Source organism: Vanessa cardui, chromosome 5 (genome assembly GCF_905220365.1).
Source record: "Vanessa cardui chromosome 5, ilVanCard2.1, whole genome shotgun sequence".
Classification (NCBI taxonomy): domain Eukaryota; kingdom Metazoa; phylum Arthropoda; class Insecta; order Lepidoptera; family Nymphalidae; genus Vanessa; species Vanessa cardui.
In genome coordinates this window covers 6,563,831-6,577,236 of record NC_061127.1, presented here as the reverse complement: position 1 = coordinate 6,577,236, position 13,406 = coordinate 6,563,831, and the positions used below count along the sequence as shown (strand labels likewise).

General features: G+C 29.9%; 1 protein-coding gene across 1 annotated transcript in view; it reads left to right on the top strand.

The window, feature by feature from the left end:
• The window catches only part of LOC124530010, a 77,064-nt gene extending 72,084 nt beyond the window's left edge, over positions 1–4,980 (top strand). The window contains exon 6 of the mRNA XM_047103983.1: positions 2,213–4,980. Coding sequence (XP_046959939.1) covers positions 2,213–2,289 — 77 coding nt within the window. The 3' untranslated portion in view covers positions 2,290–4,980. The remainder of the gene's footprint in view (positions 1–2,212) is intronic.
• Positions 4,981–13,406: the final 8,426 nt, after the last annotated feature.

Here is a 13,406-nt window from a genome sequence, read left to right as displayed (position 1 = left end):
TTTGTTTAATTGTAAGTGCGAGAGACAAGTAGACTGTATTGAAATGAGAAAAAGAAAGATATATATCTATAAATAGTTGAATATAGCTAACTATATAAATTATTTTAAAAAAAAGGAGCTGTTTCCTCGAAATCCGGGCGCTTCCTTTAAATATACTTTCTTTCAAGTATTGCTTCCTTTATGAACACACATTTGAAGAACATAGCTAAGGTGTGGGTGATATTATTTGTAGGATAGGAGAAGGATAATAGTTCGTTACACCAGCTAACAATACACGTTGCTACGGTACACACAAGAATGGAAATACGTCATACGCCAAATTCATACCATTGACAATTACCAATGTTTCAATATACATATGTATTATCCTAAATACAACACATAAAGGATATACGAATTAAAAGCGTATGACCGTAAATCGGTTTCCAATAATTAACGATTGAAATACGAAATGATTGATTATTGAGTGGTCTGTCCGAAGCTAAAAACAATGGGTTTAAATTCTAACTTAAAAATCATATGACCATAAATCATATATCAACGTTAGACGCACAGGAGAAGTAAAAGTAAGTAAAGCCTGGAAATTTCCCACTGCTGGACTAAGGCCTCCTCTCCCATTAAGAAGAAGGCTTGCAACATATTCCACTACACTGTTCCAATGCGGGTTGGTGGAATGCACATGTGCCAGAATTTCAATGAAATTAGACACATGCAGGTTTGCTCACGATGTTTTCCTTCACCGCCGAGCATGAGATTAATTATCAACACAAATTAAGCATACATATATATACAGTGATGCTTGCCTGGGTTTGAACCCGAAGTCATCGGTTAAGATGCACGTGTTCTAACCACAAGGCCATCTCGGAGAGGAGAAGTACTAAGTCTGATAATATACTTGATTACCCGCTTTTCATACTAACGTAGATCAATTGAAAGCCATTTTTTCGTGTGACAGTTTAATTAAGAAGTGAAATGAAATAGGTACATATTTAAGATTCAGAAATAAAAATATAATGTCATAAGAAAAAAATAATATTTGATAACAAATACAATAAAAACTTAAAGTGTTCTACAATAGACTAACGCGGGTTACCGTTTTAAGCTGCCCTGGGGAAATTAGTGGCTAATACTGGCAACACTGAATAAATTTGTTATTTATGCAGTGGGTTCTCTCTAACCACTTATTTGTAGTATAAAACAAAATACACTTTTAGACTTCAGAACGAGCTGATTATAACTTCGCTTTCTCGAATTGGATGATTAATATTTCAAACGTAATGCATGAGAGAAATTAGACGGCTGTCGTTTTCTGGGTTTCAAACTCATGCTACAAATTACCAGGATGTAGTACTTACTTGATTTATTGCCGGTACGTCTACGATACGCGGAGCTACAAAAGCATACATACAAATTACTTAGTTAGCTGTGAAATACATATATTTTTCGTAGATGAACAACACACCTACATAAATCTCTGTTAATATCAAATTATTATAAAATTAAAAAATAATGCAATAACAATAACAACCTGTCACCCACTGCTGGGAGAGGAGGCCTTACCTCTCCCTTTACGGAGAAGTTTTGGAGCATATTCCACCACGACATTGACATTTGACATTGACATTCTGACTGATTGAAATAAAACTAGTTATAACGGATTTGAATCGCGTATATTAATTATTTAGACCCGTCAGTCTACCCGTGACCACGAACGCTGTAAAGTTCTAGAAACGTCGGGATGTTAAAAATAATTAATATACGCGATTCAAATCCGTTATAACTAGTTTTATTTCAATGTGTAATAATCGAGAAAATCTAAGACAACATTATTCTGATTGATTCACATGTGGCAGAAATTCGTTGAAATTAGACACATACAGGTTTCCTCGCGATGTTTCCTTCACCGCCAACCTCGAGATGAATTATAAACACAAATGAAGCACATGAAAATTCTAGTGCTTTGCTATGTTTGAACCCACAATCATCGATTAAGATGCAGGCATTCTAACCACTGGGCCATCACGTATCTTTTAAAAAAATTTGGGTCAGATTTAAACCATCAAGAGAGTGATCTGATCGGAGCACGAGCTACAATATTATTCCACATAAGCTTTCTTAGGAAATTTTGCCACTTTACTGACGAAGAAATTCTACAAATTGAATATATTCTATTTTTAAATATTAATTAATTTAATTTAAAATTTTGTTTCAGGTACATGCATTGAATTTAAAGCTATGATCGTTTTGATCTGGACTTTCAAAGAAATATCGAAGTTTATGAGCTTATGAGGCTTGGTTTGAAGTACTTTAACAGTGATACTAGAATAAGTGTAGATAAATGCTCGGCCTCAACGCATACATATATAGTCTAAGAGCTACAAAACATTTTAGAACGACCTGTGAACATAATTAAAGGCTATTTGAAATGGGTTGATATTCTAACAGTGGTCAATGATGTTGAATTTATCTCGTCAATGTAATAAATGTTTGCTAGCTCTTGGACTATAGACTATAATATTGTGTACGATTATAGATCGTATATACTACAAATAAAATGAATTTAATTCAGTCTATAGATATCAATAGGTCAAATACACTGTATGAACTTATTATTTTTTGTACATTCCAAAGTGTTGTTTATTATAAAATATCGTCAAAATGTATGTATAATATATAAAATAAACTTAATAGATAAATTAATGAAATCTAAATATATGTAGACTTCAAATTGTATAATTTATTTTATTTACCATTTCTTGTTAATATGGCACTAAGCTTTATTTAAGATACACAACAGATTGTCGTTAAAATAAATATGAATAGTAAAATATTTAAAAAAAAAACATATTTGTCATGATGTGATTGGTCCACAGTACAAGTTGTAACTACCAAAGTAAGTTTTTAAAGTTACCGTCAAGTTAAATTGGTTGTACAAAGCCATAAAAGTCTTGTAACATGCAAATGCATAATATAAAATACTTGGCAGGGGAAAATTTCAAGATTAAACACTTATTTCTTTTCAATTACATATTCATATTTTGAAATAAAAAATTACTTAATTTTAATCTCGATAACATACTAAATCTTACACATTATTTTTCCATCATTATCAAATCGATCTTACTACATTAATGAAACTTCTAAACTGTAAAGTTAATTAAAATATTATTGTTTAATTTTAAGAAGAAATATAAACAAAAGAAAATAAACAAATGTGGTCTTTACATAATAATTTAATTAATGTCTAAAGGAAACTGGAAAGAAGAAAGTTTATACCTAATATTACCGTCAAATATTATCATATACATGATACCATGCATCTTTGATAAAAACTATCATAAATACTATACGCTTTTTAAAGCTACATTTTATGGACAAAGAATTCGCAGAAGTTATCGAGCGCTTTCACAATTATAAAAGAGTAGACCGCACCGTGGCCCGCTTTTTAAATGGACGAAGATGACAACGTACGTACTTTTCATACATTTATTATCAACTTTACGTAGCTGTGCTACGATGTTGTAACGGCCTTAATAATGAACGTCGTAGCGGTAGAACAGTGAAACACATTTTTATTTTTCTCTCATCAATCAGTGGATATTTAAAGGAAGAATAAAAAATATTGCGTAGCTATACAATCTCTCTACAATGCTTATTAATAAATAACATATTTAAGAGATGTTATGTAATTGTGGTATTACATTTCATTATTTTAAATCCTCATTGAAATTTAACAATGTTGTAAGTTCTGATTTAAGCAGCATTAATATGTTATTATTACCGTTTTAGTTATATGATTTGGGCACAAAGATATAATGAGCACCTATTTCTATTAAGATATAATAATTACATATTAAACTGTATGAATCGAAATATCAGTAAATCGTAAGCAATTATTTACGTACATCAAAAATGTTTTCATTTGAACGTTCAAAACTGTACCTCAATATTCAAAGTTCTATGTAAATAAAGCCGAGGGTACAATAGCTCTTGTACCACCACAGTGTAACAACTCAATGACAGCGAACAATTAAAATACAATTCCGGCGTATACCATATATTTCGATATTCAAATCTGTCACCTGCCATAACATTGCACTGAGATATTGTACGGGCCAGTGGAAACAGGTCACAAACAACAATATATTTGGAGAGTTTGAATAACCTTTTATTGTTGCTTTTTCAAGTTACACTGGTAACACCGACTTAATGCTTGGACTAAGTTTTAATTAGAACGTTTTCTGCTTAGCTTGAAATATAACGAAGTTGATATTTTATATCAGAATAAAATATTATTTTGCAATCACTTGTTAACTAGACAAGTACAACTTTTTCATAGCGTTGTAACATTGAAAGTATAAGTTATAATCGCTACTTAAAATGGTTAATATATGTGCATCTTAAAGCTTAATGTTGATATCTCAAATGTAATTTTATGTTATGTATATACAACTTATATTGGGTAAAAAAATTCTGAATATTTTCCTAAGTCATTTTATTTAAAAGTATATATACGTAATATAATTATGATTTTTAATGCAATTTTAATATTATGTACTTATGTATTTTCTTGGTGTCGTATTATAATAATACAATGGTAATAAAATTATAGATAATTGAAGGAATGATTTATTAAATAAAATTAAAACAGTGTTTGCTAAATTATCGTTTATATTAAAATGCTCTTGTAAATACTTATGAAAATAAAGTGTAATATTATCTGATTAAATTTGCATATAAATTCCAAGTAATTTATTATTTGGTTGAACTTTATTTTAATTTCAAATGAAAAATAAAATAGTTCTTTGTATTAGTTAAAATATTTATAAAATATAGGCGTTAATCTATGGCTGTGTTTCACTTAAGATAATGTCAATTCTTTGCACGAGATCATCTTTTATCTTTAATGTACAGTTAGACAGAATATTTGTTTGAATTAATTTGTTGTAAATTAAATGGAATACGTAAATAAATTATGATATGAAAGTATGTTTTTTATTATTCAACTTATCTACATATCCTATATACATTCAACAGAATTGATATTGTTCTCATTAATATTATAATAATATTAAACATTTTTATTTGCAAGCTCTTATTAAGCTTCATTTGTCTCGGTATGCGTGACTAATATTAATAGCACTGATACCTTTTTTATATACATTTAATTGTCATAGCTCTTTTTCAGTGCCATTACGTCATACCTGCTGCACTCAAATATATTTCCAGGCAAGCTCTTTAACATTATATATCATAGATACAAAATTTTGGTTACAACATCAATTGTTACAATCCGTTTAGGTGTCATTTTAATATAACTACTATTCTATTCAAGAATGGCTCTCATATTCACATCACTTAACAAAATTTAACAACTTATATTACCTATATTATTTCACTATTTCTGTTTTTTTAACGTAATCTGTGACATTGTTCTTAAAGTGTGTATGTTGTCTCGCGAAAGAATTACTAACCCTTATTTATATCCCTTGATCCGACTAGTTTAATAGCAATGTATATTTATGGTTCTTCCTCGTATTTTATGAAAAATAATCTTGATTTTTTATTTATGTGTGTACATAAACTGGCCTTTACATCTTAAACTGAGGAATCAGTTTTACTATCGAATGAATAATCAGACCAGATACAATATGTCATGTAGAACATAGAATAAGTTAATTAAAATCGAGTCACACAAAACTAAAATTTTATATTTAAACTTTTTACAAGAATTATACTGGTTTCGCTGTAAACATAGGTTCGAATGCTGAATAGCATTTGAACAATTTGGTATTACCTAAACACTTCATTCAAATAATATCAAAATTTGTAACAAAAATAAAAACAAACAAAACAAAAATACTGAGTATATCTGTTTGACGGTAGGTTATATTAAAAAGCCCAAGATAACCAAGCAGTATTTCGAAGGTTTTGCTTACTTGAATATAAATAATTAAACTATCTATTTTCTTCTTTACTTCTTTTTGTTCCTGATATCAATTATGTTTCATTAATCTTTCTGAATACGGATTTGTTTAGAACATCTATCCAACCTATAAAAAATCTTACAATATATATAAGTATAGCTTGTCTTTTGTGGGTTCGATATTTACTAGAACTGTGATGATGATTATGAGTTGAATCTATCTGGAATATTGTACATGCGATAAAAGCATTTCAGAAAAGTGCTAGGAATAACAGAATTGCATAATAAGCTTAAGCTTAGGATTAAAACTGTTTAAATAAAATACGTGAAGAAGAATCTCACAAATAACTTACAGTTCGTGTGGCATCCCGCATAGATCAGTTGATAAGTTTTAACAGTAATTATACTATAAAAATCGTGCGTTGAAATAATGAGATGCTATCTTTGCAAATAAATGATAGCACCTCATTGCATTTCACCTCACAACTCACCTCAAGGAATTTTAAAATAATGTATCAAGAACTATATAACTATGCTGGACACCTCTAGAACTAAAATTTAATTATGTGATGTTAACATTTCAAATGCTTATTTGATACATATACCAAGATAATAATTATCCGTCATTTTAAGAAATCATATTATTTGTAATTTATAAAGGAATAATTATTAATTTAATCAAAAATTTTATGAATACTTGTGTGATTTTATTTATCCATAATCATTGATTCAGTTTCATTCAATTTGATTTTTATTTAAATCTTCGTCTTTCTTTGTAAGAATTTAAAACACGTATGACGTAGAATGTGATTACCGATAAAGTAGGTACTTCGTACAGATTATAATCCTTATTTCTTATCTTTTGATATCAAAAATAATTTTATTATAGTAGAATCTCGATTATCCGAACATTTCATCTAGAAATATTCATAATCCATGTTATCGATATCAAAAAACTATGTTAATTGTGAAATTCGGTGTTATTATTTTCGAATGGTGCGATGGGATATCCCATGGGAACATTGTTCAGTATTATTTTTAAGTATTAGAGTTTTTATTAATGTTAATATACTTGATAGTATTACAAACACCAACATACATCACAAATTCACGGGATCCCATTACTTCTTATTTTATTTGTTTTTTAATACTTGATAATATATTTGTAAAATATTGTTGTAAAGAGTGAGTATATTTCACATAATTTTTACAAGATACAAACAATATTACGAACGAATTGGAGGTAAAAAGAAAAACTTTCATTGCTTTTATCATCGATAGTCGGAAGGATATAGGTAAATGCTACAGAAAGAGGACTGAAGGAGGCAAGATGACCTCGATATCGGGAGATTAACCCGGCTCACGTTGAGAGGATAAATCAGGACAAGCAATGACATCAAAGTATCTATGACCACTCGAGGGTCACTCAGGAAATTTTGTTTACGTAAACGTAAATCTAGATAACAATAAAATTGTGTACGAGGATTACTCAAGAGGGAAAGTATAATCTTTGGTCTTTAAAATAAAATAAATATAAAAATAATCAATAATCGATAATCGAGCACACTTTCACTCGGCTGAATTAAACTTTTTATATCTTGTTTTCAATTGCACAGTTTAATACCAAAGATCAAGGAGACGTGACCTGTTTTAACTGAAGATTGTGCCTTCAAAACCAGTAAAACTTAATGAGTTTTCTTGAGCTTTATTTGTGTTTATCATTCATAATGGTAGTAAAGATAAATATTATAAAGAAATTTGAACGCGTTTGATGAAATTCTATCAATCCGTTTTGGAGCAGCATGGTGGAATTTCTTCAATGAGGTTTCTCAGGAGGAGCTCTTTGTCCAGAAGCATTTACAAGCGATATCTTTGTATAGGTATGATTAAGCTGTCACATTAAAACTTTTAAATACAATAATAATAAAACATACTTTTTTTTATCAATTCTAGATTTATAATAGGTGGCAAACGAGCAGGTGATGTACAATGATGGAAAGTGACAACCACAGGTAATGGACATCTGTAACACCGAGGAACTTGCAGGTTTTTTTTGAGATAGGTGGCAAACGAGCAGGCGCACCTGATGGGAAGTGACTACCACCGCTCATGGACATCTGTAACACCAAGGGGATTGCAGGTGCGTTGCCGGCCTTTAAGGTACGACGCTTAAGAAATATGTAGGCTCTTTTCTTGAACGTTTCCAATAGTATCGGTTCAGAAAAGCCGCTAGCGGATCCTGGATCTGGTATTTGGTAAGGATGAATTTCCAACGCGATTTCCATACAATACTCCTGAAGAATGCAGAGAGTATTACAAAGTTTCTACGCGGTTGAGTGGCGAATACGTTGCAGTAGTGATTCATTTAATTCGAATTAATTTTTCTTCTGCTACATTGTTTGATTGATAGTAACAAGATAATTATTTTTTGTATGACTCACAATTTCTAACCCAAGCTGGAGCTTACAGATACCATTATTGATTAACTTTAAGTCTCATAAATATAATAAGTTTGGCACAACTAATTCGTCCGCGCGTACCTTATATCCTCGATTAAAATTGTATATTTATCGCGTAAATTAAACTTAAGTTAAATCTTCTTTTTTAAAAAGAGGTCAAATTCTTCTTGTGTATAATAATAATAGTATTCTTACACAAAAACATTTAGATTACTCAAGAAATATAAAAAAATGTTTTTTTTTGTTGACGGTACTTTATTAATGTTTCGGATGTAAAATCATGATTTGACATACCGAATTCACTCATTTAACGCGTGCTCCATGCAAATTGGCCGTTGTTAAATAAATTGTCGGTTTACAAACCATACATGTCAATTTTGGTGTGAAACTCCTCACGACAAATTAAACTAAAGTTTTTTTTTTGTCAGAACGCAATTAATGTATACATTTTTCAGTAAAATTAAGTAATTATAACGTAACCTTTTTAATTAATTTCAAAGGTGATAAATACTTTATTATACATACAATTAGAAGTCAGTTTTCTAAAACGGAATAATCACAGGATTGTCAAATTTATAGCCTAAATTGCGCAATGTCTAATCTGTAGTCTAATGAGTCTCCCTGTTGAATAATTTGTTGAAATCGATTTTTCATTCATAGCCCATACATATTCAGATGGTCCCGTCGCCTTCGGTGACGTTCAGTAATAGATTGCTTCGAGGGGCTCCCTTGAGTCAAGTAAAAATCGAGGATTCAGTTTCGATTACAGTTTTATTAAATTCGCCTTTAATGGATTCGTAAATATGTTGATGTCAATAATGGCGTATCTTCTCGAAATAAAGACAATATTCTTAAAAATTGACAGTTATGGAACGGCATCAACAAAAACATAGACCTTTTTAGATTCGATAAAATTAAATATATTATTATTATTATCTATTTTTAGTATGTATATTTTATTAAGTTATCAATTGTAGTTACCCTATTTTGCCCGAGGACATGACAAGAAGGGGTGACCACTTATCAGATGTGTATTTAATTATGTAATTTTCTAAGATAATCCAAAAAAATAAATATAAATTATAAAATTAAATTATACAAAAAATAGAAAAAAATAAGTATTAAAATTATGATAAAATTATTCGATGAAAGCTTTCATTGCCTTATTTCCATTTATTCCAGACAAAGATATGAAATGTATCAAAATACACCAAAGGTTATAAAATTAGCAAAAGAAAATAATAAATAAGCAACAATTATTAAGCATTAATTATTCTCGCCCACTTCTTGATCATCCGAAGGCTTTTAAAATGAATTGCGAAAACGACCAAGCCCCGCGAGACTTTCGAGTAATTTGTTCGTCGTCGTTTGAATCATATTATCTGTATTCCTGATACAAATGATCCGCAGTTCCGCTGGGACGTGCCAAAATGGCTAAATTAAAACTGAGTACACTTTGGACAGCAAATTTGTTGCGTACATAAAAAGCCGCAATGTTCCGTGCGCCTGGCGAAAGTCCAGAATGGCGGCTTGTCAACGAGACTTAATCCACTCGATTTCTATTAAGATAAATGATTATAATTACTGACTTTTAAAATATTATTTATTACATATTTTATGCACTTAATGTATCCAGTAATTAATTTAAGGCCGGTTTAATTAATAGAGACAGTAAAATTATGGTAGCTTTTTATTATGATTAACTTGTTTCGTTTTTGTAAATTAATAATTTTGATTAATATTAAAAAGTAATCTTGTCTTTTATGTAAGCTACTTCATAATAACAACAAAATATAATTTATCTATGTATATTCATGTTATATTTGTATGTAGGGGTAATTTCCGGAACTTATGATCCCATTCTGAACTTTCCGTTATAGTAAGCATTATAAGGTAATTTAATTAATATTATTAAATTTAAATTTAATTCACTTTGAAATATATTTAATTTGGAACATTTTACGATAAAAAAGAAATAAATTATAGATACACAAACGTTGTATCGGAAGTAAAGTTAAAAAAGTATTAATTTTAATATTTCATATATTATTGGCGTGTATCTCATTTTTCAAGATAATATGAGCTATATTAAGCGGTTAATTAGAGGTTTTTCCTGTGAGCTATATCAGTCCAATACAATATTATATCATCACGATAGATTTATAACTAGGACAGTTATAAAATACGTATTTAAAAATCTTTTGTTTATTTTTACTAACTCATTATTAATTATTTATAATGCAATGTATGTAATACATAATGGTTGTCAATATAGCAACAACCCAACTTATATTTTCTTACTATATATCGAATAACCTTCAACCTTTAGCTTCATAATATTAATTTCCTAAAATAAATAAAGAAAGTTATAAGTGACCGAACCAGGTTGTGCCAGGTCAAAGAAAATACCTTTAACAGGTCATATAAGTTCAAGGTTAAATTAATTTCATTACAAATTATATTTTTTATGCATACAAAATTAACAGTTCAAAAAGCTCTCATTTAGCAGCAGGGCTCCTCGAACCCTCGCCTCATTTTTTATGTAGATTGCGTGGAAAAGTTTGTTAATATTAGTCCTCGACACCAGAGGCCGTGGAACATTCCTCGGGGTATCCTCTTTATTAAATTGAACTATGTTTTTCTTTGTGTAATTTAAATAATTCGATACTTCGATGATAATGCTAACTTTTTTTTTTTTTAAAAATGCATATTCCATTCCAAATCCAAATTCACTACAGGAAAGACTTTAAGCCAAAACAATTAAATATTTGATTATTTCATATTAATGGAACATTTTCCTCCATTTAAAACAAAGCACTTTTATTTTAATTTGAATGTTGCATTTGCTTATTGCAATCATTGCCTACATTATATATGCAAAAGCGTGTTTCGGTTTGTACATCTTACATACATCGTTGGTGTTGTAGCTAAGACTAAGGTCGTTGAACCTGAAGTTTTTCAAAACTAAAAAAAAACACTGGACCTCTTTTTAGATTCTTATATTTTTTTTCCTTTTAACTAATAGCTAGTTACTAACCAGAAGTATGGAATGTGGCAGTACTTTCATCATGCTTCAGGTAGTTTAATTTTCCTGGTGCAATAGACTGATCTCCATTGAAAATGGCTGCTGTGGTCGATATTAGTCATGAAGACATCATTATCTCCCTTCTCACACCCAGCAACGAGATTCAGAGACACTTTATCCCGTAAAAATTGACGAACTAAACCTAACTAATAACATTCTATCAATACAAAATGAAATCTAATCGTACGAGGGAAATAATTTATAAATTATGCACTTAATTAATTCAATACCGAAAAAAAAAACAATTCAACCAAAAAAGTATTCCACTGAAATTTGATTCCATATAAATAAAACTGAACCCACGTATAAATGGACATTGAATGAGATTTACAAGCACGCAAGTGAATAAGCATGCACGTATTAAATTAATGGAGTATTTTATACCTGCATTACGTCGAGAACTAATTTAAACTTTAAAATTTAGTGAAATTTCGACGAGGTTCGTTTGCTATTAACGAAAGCGGACAGTGCGCATTACTTGCGGTAGGATTCCGCATTTCATCTTATTGTTGCTCTGCCCTGGTTTGCAAGCAAATATTTTATAACGCAAGCTGAAACGAGTCATCTCACGTTTGGTCTCTACAACGTCATAATCATGATATATTCCACATTCGTTTGACATATTTACATATTTTTAATTAGAAACAGCTACATAACATCATTCGAAATGATAATTCCAACTTATAAATAAGACTATGTCGAAATACAGGACAAGTTTTTTTTTTGTTTATTTATTTAATATCACGTTATTTTGTCGCTGTTATAATTTGATGCGAAATTACTTTAGATTCAGTTATAGATTTATGTTTATATAAAACATGATAGAAATGTTAAACTAATAATATTATTTAACTAAAGTAAAATATATTTTTATATTAACGTATATATAATATATTATAATATATCAACGTATTGTCGTATTTTTTTGTATATATTTTCTAATATATTACCTCCAAGTAATTTGACGATTATTAAGACATTTCCTCAGTGGAACTATACTTTCTAACCGATACAACTTGGGATCCCTGAAGAAAATTGCCTACGCATTATTTAAAGGTCAGCAGCAAACCTGTGCGGTGTTTCATATCTCGTTGGGTGGAAGTAAACAATATTTATCAGGTGAGCCAACAGCTCTTTTGCTACCTATTCCATAAAAATGAACGAGTATTCCACGACTAGTATGTTAAAAAAATGCAGTTGGCATGTGATGGACATGTTATCAATAGGTTTCAAAATGTCAGAAATAACAATATAAAATATTAAAGTAATAAAACCTGGTATTATAATGTTTGGAACAACAAGATTGAATATTGCAGCTTGGCACTAGAATATCTGTTGAAGTAGGTGAGTGATGAGTCCGTGCATTTCCAGAAGGGATTGTACACAGACAACAAAGTTAGAATGGAACTGAAAATTGAGAAGATATTCTCCTTAAAAGGAAAACCTTCAGCAGTGGGACATAACTTAACGTGTATGAGTAGTTTTTGTGCCTGAAAGAAGAAAGTTCACGTGGGATTTTAAAAATCTGTTTCACTCACAATATCAACCTAAACGAGGTCATGTGTAGCTTTTATCGGGGTAATATTATTCGCAATAACGTTAAATATTTTATGAATTTGTGTATATAAAGTATAATCTCGCTAAACGTCCAGAGTGGTTGGGTATATCATAACCGTGAGCTCTCAGTTTATTCCACCGTTATTGCACGTCTAGCGTGCATAACATTACTCTAAGCTTCAAGATGCATCGTTGAGCTCACATCCTATAAAAATAACACATTTCTCTGAAGCGCTGTAATAACGCAAATATAACGTATTATATGGAACAGTTCGTATTTCAAAAACCTTTTAAGTAATTCTGTGTTGATGAAATTAGGTCAAGGAATAGTTCTTAGAAAAAGTTGGAACTGTACTTTCCATATCCATATGTATTCCAA